The following is a 9550-nucleotide window of genomic DNA, read 5'->3' on the forward strand; positions in this document are numbered from 1 at the left end:
ATGTCTCTCTTAAAATTCAATTTATCTTAATTTAGTGTATTCATATTTTAATTGCTTGGCTTTTGTTAGCAATTAACTTTTTTGTTTTATATTAATAGTTTTTTTTTTAAATTCTTTATTTATTTTTTTTGTTTAAAAGATATATATATATATATATAGTTTTTTTTTAAAAATAAAATAAAGATATTATAGGAATATAATAAAAAAGTGGCATTTTTGAAATACTTTGGCAGTTTGATGGGTCACATTAGCATACTTGAAATTCATGGAACTATTTTAAAACTGACAATTAGTTTAGGGGGCTTTTTTCTGTTTTTTTCAAGTAAAAAGATTATTTTTTCCATTTAAAATGGATTTATGAAAAGAGTTTTTTATTTTGAACATATGTTGGGGGAGTTATGAGTTTAAGTTACATCTAAAAATGCACATAAGCCATGTTATTTAAAATTCTAAATGACGTATAAGCCATGTGACAATATATACCCTCTTATATTTCTACAATCTAATTTGAACCATGAAATTATTCATTTTTATTTCAATTGACATTATGGCATGGATCCCAATCAATTATGGACGGGAAATGCTAAAGATCCTCCTCTCATCCTCCCCTTATCACCCTCTTTTCCTTAAAAAAATTGATTTTTATTATAAAAGGGTGATAAGGGGGGATGAGGGGAGGATGTGTAGAGCTCTCATTATAGACATCCAAAAACTTAATAATATTGCGTTGGAGGTGTTTTGGGGTATTCATATTTCAATTTAGAGTATCCATATTTCAATTTCTTTTTAATTTCAACAATATGTTAGAATTTTCTATTAAATTCAATCAAATTTTCTAAAATACCCATTTTTTTTTTAAAAAAAAAAAAAAAAAAAATTCAGAGATTTAGGCATGTGTATTTTTGCAAATTTGGTTAAATTCTGACCAACACCTAAATCCTTGCAATTTTTTTTTTTCTTATTTTTCCCTAAAAAAATGAGGTGTATTTTGAGAATTTTAAAAGGATTTAAAGGAAAATTCGAATGGAATGTTGAAATTGAAAAAAAGAAAAAAGAAAAAAGAAAAAGAAAGAAAGATAGATAGATACTTTAAATTGACACTTTTTAAAGTTTGAGGTTATGAATGCAAAAGTATTAAAAAATAAGAGATTGTAAGTGAAGTTATTATATTTGCAAAATCTAATTTGAACTATGAAATTACTTATCTTTATTTCGTGACTTGAAATTATAGATAGGATCTTGATCAATTATGAACATCCAAAAACTTATTGATATTGCATTGGAGGTGTTTTAAATTAGTTACGAATAAGTTAGTTTAACTACCCATTTAAATTAATTTAAATAGGCCAAAATGTAAGAATCAATAAGAGCACGTTTAACTCAAGGTCCAAAAGCTGCCGCTCATATTACAACAAAAAAGGCTTAAGAGCGCGTATTAATTGTTATTGTGATATGTATTAAATTAGCGAGCGTAAAACTAATCTAATTAACCAAACACCCATTTTTTATTTTTAACTTTATATTCTCTTAGCCCATAATTTTTACCACTATAAATATATACAGTGCATCATCAAAACCATATATATATATTATATGCAAATAAACAACATGGTGCCACTGATGAATAGGAATGTAACGTTGGTACTAATGTGGGTTATGTTGTTTGTGTCTGGGTTTAATATTGTTAGAGGGTTTGATTACGGGAATCCTGAAAAAACACGTGTAGAAATTTGGAATTGTGTACGTCCTGAAGCGGATCTTTTGGTTCACTGTAAATCAGGGGACGACGATATTGGTGCCCATTTAATCCAGTTTAACCAAAGCTTCTCTTTCGATTTCATGCCAAAGTTTTGGGGGATTACTACGCTCTACTTCTGCTCATTTCGGTTTAATAATGAAGTCCACTGGTTTGATATCTACCGCTCTTGGAGAGAATTTCTTTATTATGATGACTGCTCTTGGAAGATATTTCCTATCGGTCCATGTCGATTACACTTTGATGTATGCTACCACTGGAACGACTCGCATCGTACCCAACAATCTAAAAACTCAACAACAACAACCATGCGCCATTCTAAATAAATTAATCCACCTTATTATGTGAAATATAGCACAACTTGTTTTTCTTTTCTTCTTATTCTTCTTTCTTTTTCTTTTTTTTTTTTGTTCTTTTTCTTGTTGTGTGTGTGTGTGTTAACACAATATATGTGTACGTATACTTGTGTTCAATTGTTTACAGCCATATATACCGTACTGAGCGGAGACCATTTGAAAGTCATTAAATTGATTTAATAAATTTTATATATATATATTTGATTTAATTGTTTCAAACTTTAAATATATAGAATGCATTTATTGGCTATCAGCAATGACTCGTCGGTTTAGTTTATTTAAGGTATATGAAACGATCTCAAACATTAACCTTTCTGGACCAAGCAACTTCGACGACTTATTAGCGAGAATCGGTCGTCGCTAAAGACTGAAATTCTTGTAGTTTTAACATATTGGTTTAGCAATGACTTGTCCGTGTGTAGCCCATAATAAACTCATATTTTTAATAGCAGTCACCACTTGTACGTAAAGAGTCTCCTTCCAAAACAATTTTCCCTACCACGGCAAAACTCAACAGTGCAAAGCAGCCATTGATTCGGCAACGACTGGGGCTACAGAGGCTTGCAAGGACGAACTAGAAGTAGCAATAGTCATACTGTGTGAATCTCGGCAATGCTCGTAGGGGGCGAATCGAGTCCATTCGTTGATGTCAAGGAGGCAGACCACAGGCTGGATTTGGATCTAGATTTGTCACGAGCGATGACGATGGACACCGGAAAGTTCGAACTAGTTACACCTGTAATGTGGGCTTTAACCCGTCACCGATTTGCTTCAAATGGGGGCGATTTCTTTTGGCGACAACTAGGGATTTCAAATATTACAGAATGGTAAGAGAAATTGCTTTTTTCAATTTCTTTGTTCTTTTATTTTTTTTTATTTTTTTTTATTTATTTCAATAGTTTTTTAATGTAACCTGCTTTGTTTTTTTAGGTCAACCTTAGTATGTAAAAACTATTTTATAGCTTATAATATGTGCCCTCTCCTAGATCAAGCAGAGGCTCATGTAACGTAGAGGTATTTTTTGGTGTCTAGGTATTCTTATAGTAGTTGTGGTTTGAAATGGTCTGAGTCTGACTTTGACTGGGTGGAGGAAACTCTACCTCTTGTGCCATTGACTTAGTTTATTAGAGAATCTTTGTAACCCTGAATATTAGACCGTTTTCTCTCTTATATATATATATATATATATTGGAATGGATCTTTGAATAAAAAAAAAAAAATGTTTTGGAAACCTAAAAAAATTCTTTTATGATAACACCCAATTTTTCCGCGTTGTTTAATTCACAAAATTTAACATTTCCTTACGGTATTCACTTTCTCATTAAGGTGGTGCCTGCGAATCTAAATTCTTAAAAAATATGACTATTCTTTGATTTGAAAAAATATAAAACATTCAAAAACTACTATTATTTTTATATCATATTAAAACATTTTTTAATAAATATAAAAAAAAAAACCTCTACAAATAAAAACATTAACAGATAAATTATAAAATTGCTTGAACCATATCTTATATAGAAAAAGTTTGGTGTACAACCTTGAGTGGACCATTTAAGTGGGTGAGCCCTACTCATATGAAAAAGTTATGCATAAGTTGTGCATAACCCATTGGGTAAGAATGAAACCCCATCTTATATATATATATTCTCAACAGAATAGACCCGTTAGGTGTCCACTCAAAAGCACAATGATTACTAACCATGCTTTGGAGAAATGTCAATAAATTAACATTATCCAAAAAGATATTGTGTCCAAATAAAATGGGGGGGGAAAACGGCGTCGTATAAACTGAGTCATCACGAAACACGGAAACAGCATACAGAACGACGCCGTCCCCTCTTTACATATATAACCACACAAGTTTAACATACAAACGGCGTCGTATAGACCGAGTTGTCACAAAACAGCATACAGAACGACGCCGTCCCTTCTTTACATATGTAACCACACAAGTTTAACATACAAACGGCGTCGTATAGACCGAGTTGTCACGAAACAGCATACAGAACGACGCCGTCCCTTCTTTACATATGTAACCACACAAGTTTAACATACAAACGGCGTCGTATAGACCGAGTTGTCACGAAACAGCATACAGAACGACGCCGTCCCTTCCTTACACATGTAACCACAGTACCAGCACCAGAACCCCTGGCAATTCCAAAGGTTTAGCTTCATCTCCAACTACATGTGGGCGGCTGTACGGTCTCGCTCTCGCTCTCTCCGACTCTCATCTCCATCTTCGCCATGGAAGCAAGGGCTTCTAAGCCTCAACCTCAGCACCGCCTCTTCGGACACCACTAGAGGCTTTCTGGATCTGCAGGAAATCGAGAAGGTTTTAAGCGACGTCAGGGCAGACAACGTGAAGGTCATACCGGTCCCCAAGCACTGCGACTGGGCCGATTTCATGGTCGTCGCAACCGGCAGGTCCACCTGGCACGTCAAGAATATCGCTCAAGCTCTAATCTACAAGGCAGGTTCGGTCTCTTCTTGTTTTGCTAAGAAGAACCCTCGAATTCTCCGTTTGGTTTCCGGGAAAAGAAAATAAAATGAAAATACTGTAGTTCAGCGGTGGACTATCTTTTGGGTTTTTCAGCTGCCAAACGGAAAATACTAGCGTTAATGGTTCATGCTCTGCTTCATTTGGTTTAATATATTATACCTTCTTTTATCTTTAACTAAGTAAAGATTTACTCCCTAATTATCTGTTTGCTTGCTGAGAATTTTGAGGAAATTTATGGATTCTGAAGCATATATATTTGCGCTGTATTAGTCTTGAAAAAGGAAATGAAAAATAAGGCAGACAATATTTAGTCTTTAATATGCAAAATTATCAATTTCCTATATTTTGGACATTTTTTTTTTTTGGGTTTTTACTTCATGGCCAATTTGGTGCAAAAAGTAATAATGCTTGTTGGTGATTAGTTTTTTTCTCATCTATCTAAGTTCTGTTTATTATTATTATCGTTATTGTTTTTTGTTGGTTGTAATTTGTGTTGTTTTGAATGGGCAGGCTAAGCAAAAGCAGAAAGGGGCGGAGCGATTGGTGCTGCCAAGTGTGCAAGGGGAAGAGGGAGGAAAGTGGATTGTGATTGATTCTGGTCTGAGCTGCTCTTTCTAGTACTACAAATTTAGTTGTTTTCGAAGTGTTTTGGGATTTCATTTTGGTATAATTGATAGGATCCCATAAATTTGCTGCAAAGTAGTCTGAAAGTAAACCAGCTGAGAATTCCGATATTGATGTGGCAACTATTAGTTGGTGGTGAATGGTGCTAACACTTCAAGGGGAATACAAAATGTTAAATATAATGTTTTAATATCATTTTATGATCTTCAAATTGTATTGTTCCCGATTTGTGGCTAATGGTGATTTGTTTTGCTTCAGGCAAGGTGATTGTTCATGCTCTTGATGAGAAGGCTCGAGAATACTACAATTTGGAGGGTCTTTGGACCACTGAGACATCCCAAAAGGAATCAAACCAGGTAACTTGAGTTTGATTGTAAAATTTGTCAGGCTTCATTAGTTTATGTTGTTGAATTGTTCCTGCAAACAGAGACAAACTTTTTGAGTTTCATTTATCCGTCCCGAAGATTATAGGCAAGCAGAAACATAAATGGGAATTTGGTATAACTGTTGGGGCACTCAAACAAGTTATTAATAACATCCTTCAAGGTAAATACTGGAGGTAAAAAAAGAAAATCAAGTTATTGGTCATCACTTGGTTTTAGCAAGACTAATTTGACCGCCAGTAACTAGTAGTTATAATTCACATTAGTGCTTCTGCCCAATCTATTGACAATAATGCTCTCCTCTCTTTAATCCAATGTTTGTAATGTGAAAGAAAGTGGAAAGAGAAGAATACATTGTCTAGGTATTGGAATATTTCTCACATAGCTGCAGCCATGATGCCATGATTATCCAACACGGTGAGGAACCGCACTGCCCCCCGTGCAGATGGATCTTTTGCTGCCTGCAGCTGCATTTTATGCTGTATTGGGGTATGGATGTGTTCATAATATCTCTGGAGCAGGTGAATAGTCATCCCAACTGATTAATGTCAATCAGCTGGTAACAAATTTGACAGTGTTTCCGGGTGAACCTAAAAAAAAAAAAATGGTTCCTAGCCCCCAAATTCTCCAACCAGAATTTTCATTTAACTTTATATGCTTTCTTCCTAGTCTCATGGGAACACCACATACATCTTTCTTATTAACTTGCCAATCTGGGCATTGATTTTGCACAGGACTTCATCACGAGACCTGAGAAAAAGCATCCACAATTTGGTTACTTGATTCCATGCATTTACAATTAAGTGTGTTACTTTTCAATAAAACTTTATTTACTTATCAAAAAAAAATTAAGTGTGTTACTCTAAAGAATATGCAGTACACAATTTGATTGTTTGGGAACGCTTGTTATTCTGTTGATTACTTAGAATTCAGTATCGGCCCTGTTCAGCATGGGTGATTTGGTCTTCAAAACTGAGCACGACATATCATATAAATACTCTTTTCAAGTTAAAAAAAAAAAGAAAAAAAAGAAAGAGCGGAAACTGTTGTCTTTTTCCTTCTATTTCTTGCAGATGCAAAATACTTAAGTTACATGGCTCCTATCTGACCTCTTCTTTTTAATATGTTCAGGATCTGGAAACAGCTTTTGTGAAGATTCGTCCCAAGAACAACTCCAAAAAACGAGTGCAAAAGACTGTATAATCTTTAGCATTTGTGTTTATGATGGGGTTATTCCAACTCATTGTAGTTTCTGCATCATCAAGCTTTAATACTTGTTTCAAATGTGTATTTTAGATTGGCTTCTAATTAAGATTAAGGCCTTCTCTGGAGTTTGTCGTGTGCATATTGGAATCTTTTAATTCCCCTCCTTAGCTTCTTCTGAGATTGGAGAGGTGGGTGTCATGATGTCTTCTCTACCTATACTTATAAAAAAAAACATGATGTCTTCTCTACCTATAGCGGAAACTTATCGAAGTGGTGTCTTGGGTAAGGGAGAAACCATGAAGGAATTTTTGTAGTTATGCTGCATATCTGGCAGTTGGTTTTTGTGGTTATGCGTAAAATTAGTTGAACGGTTTATCCGTGCCCTTCCATGAGATAAGGATGGCAGATCTTGTAATACTTCTCGCTCTCTCTTCTTGTTACGGGCTTAATTTCTTAAGCACATTACTCATAAAATAAGGGTAGTTTGAGAAATTCTAATACTTTATAAATCAACTCTAAGAGCTGAATTAACTACAATAGTTGAATACTATTAATCTTTGCTTAATTTATTGATGAGCTCATGGTGTCTTTAATTAGACACTTACAATACATATTAGAAGTAAAAGACTAGTTCGAATAAACCACTTCTACTGTTATCAATAATGATAACATATTATCTATAACGTTTAAATCCTAATCTAATTCTAATTCTAATGTTATCAAATAATAGAACTTATTTTTTTTAAGTTATTATAGTCTTAAACTTCTAATGAAATTATACTTTTTTATTCTAAATTAAGAAAGTCTTGATACTGCAAGATTTCTTTTACAATAGGATGTAGAGTACCCATAACACTAGTGATACTTGCTGCGAATTCTACCAAGTTCTATGTTACCTCAATGATCATTTTCTAAAAAAAAGCTTTCACACCCTTAATTAATTTCCTATAATGTTTTTACAATTTGTTGAAACGTGTCAGCGTATGATTGGAGTAATGTTAACCGGTAAACAAAATTTAACACATTCTAATAAAATGTTGACACATGTTAACTATTTCTAATCCGCGACGACAAAGTTAGGGCTTGAATACTTGGAAGTTGGAAAAGAGCTAAGGAGAGCATTTAGAAGCAACACACGTATGTACTGTATTATCTTATTATGCTCCAAAGGTCAATTAAAGTAGAAGGGTATGGTGAAAAGTCATCCCAACTGATTACTATAGGTATCAAATTTTACATATATTTTATAATTTGTTGATATGTGTATGGTGAATAGTCATCCCAACTGATTACCATTGGTATTAAATTTTACATATATTTTATAATTTGTTGATATGTGTCGGCATGTGATTGAAGAGTGTTAAATTTTTGTTAGTGACTATATGACTCCAATCACATGTTGATATGTGTCACTATGTGATTAGAGGGTGGCTAACATTACTCCAATCATGTATTGAACATCAAAAAATTATATATATATATATATATATATATATATATATATATATATATATATATAGACACACACACACATACATGTAAGTAAATATAAAGTGTGAACCTCCAAACTACGAATTGAGATTCTCAATAATTTACTAGTCAAATTTAAGCCATTTACCCAAACAAATTAATCCTATAGTAATAATTTAGTGCCCAAATTGCTGGAAATTCTTACCCAAAATCAACCTTTTCCTCTCGGTTCTTATTAGAGGAAAAGAAACACTCAAAAGTCTAGGAGGTGACCGTGGTTGGATTTAGGGCCAGTAATTTTGACACGACCTGACAACCCAACACGAAATTAGCGAATTTGGGTTTACCTTAAACGGGTCGACCCGTTTATTTCGGTTTGGCAAGTCGAATCACGGGTGAACCGCCAAACACGGTTATGTTTTTATTATTATTATTATTATTATTATTAAGGAAATGAGATTTGGTCGGGGCCTAGGACTAGACAGAATAGAAAAAAAAAAAAAAAAAAAATTTTTTTTTTTTTTTTTCGTCAGGCTTCATTTTTCAGCGCCGTCCTTCACAGTTCACTCTTCAATCGGTCTTCAGCCAATCGGGTCATACTCCATTTCGGCTACTTGGGCCTCCAGAAGTCCTTCGTTCCACATTTACTGTGAATTCATATCCAGATGATACTCAAGACCCTATCCGTGATAGACTCAACAACCGCACGGACGTAGGTTTATTCAACATGACCCTGTCAGATTATACTCAATACCGTATCCGGGAGCCATTCGAACACTTTGGTCTACCAGAATTGGGTTCGTGTCTATTTTTTTATAGAAGCTTTATATATAAGCAAAGGATATATACTCTGCCCTGGGAAAAAAATCACCAGATGTTCTGCAATACTTTTTGGAGTTGTCCTGGAGTCACTGTGCCCAAACCACTCTCGAACTCATTTGTCTCTTGAGGAGCACCGCTGCACCAGTACTTTTAGTAAACAAAGCAGAGAGCATTTCTGCACAGCAGCTACAGGGCTCCACCGATACCACCCTGAAACATTAGCATACAACGTGTGGGCATTTGCCAAATTTGGGTCTTTAAAAGACTTGCTAGAAATTCTCTACCGGATTCTCAATGGGCCACAAGTTCGTCACAACCAAATTATGGAGAGGGATAGGGTTAGGATAGAGGCACAGAAAAGATTGATGGCAAAGAGAACAATGCAAAGAGACCTACTCCATATATTGATGCTGAAGAAAATGAATTCTAA

General features: G+C 34.3%; 1 protein-coding gene across 1 annotated transcript; it reads left to right on the plus strand.

The window, feature by feature from the left end:
- The first annotated feature begins 4227 nt into the window (after window positions 1–4227).
- LOC133865124 (protein Iojap-related, mitochondrial) lies at window positions 4228–7201 on the plus strand. The gene is made up of 4 exons (XM_062301543.1): window positions 4228–4585; window positions 5126–5213; window positions 5498–5595; window positions 6754–7201. The coding sequence occupies exons 1-4, from the start codon at window positions 4301–4303 to the stop codon at window positions 6823–6825; spliced, it is 543 nt and encodes a 180-aa protein (XP_062157527.1). The 5' UTR covers window positions 4228–4300; the 3' UTR covers window positions 6826–7201.
- The last annotated feature ends 2349 nt before the right edge of the window (window positions 7202–9550 follow it).

The sequence above is a fragment of the Alnus glutinosa genome, chromosome 1 (assembly GCF_958979055.1).
Source record: "Alnus glutinosa chromosome 1, dhAlnGlut1.1, whole genome shotgun sequence".
Taxonomy (NCBI): Eukaryota; Viridiplantae; Streptophyta; class Magnoliopsida; order Fagales; family Betulaceae; genus Alnus; species Alnus glutinosa.

Bases quoted from the DNA above. Each gene is read 5' to 3' on its own strand.
- LOC133865124 (XM_062301543.1), top strand. From the start codon at position 4,301: ATGTGGGCGGCTGTACGGTCTCGCTCTCGCTCTCTCCGACTCTCATCT. The intron at 4,586-5,125 runs GCAGGTTCGGTC...TTGAATGGGCAG, and splicing joins CTCAAGCTCTAATCTACAAG to GCTAAGCAAAAGCAGAAAGG. The intron at 5,596-6,753 runs GTAACTTGAGTT...TAATATGTTCAG, and splicing joins CCCAAAAGGAATCAAACCAG to GATCTGGAAACAGCTTTTGT.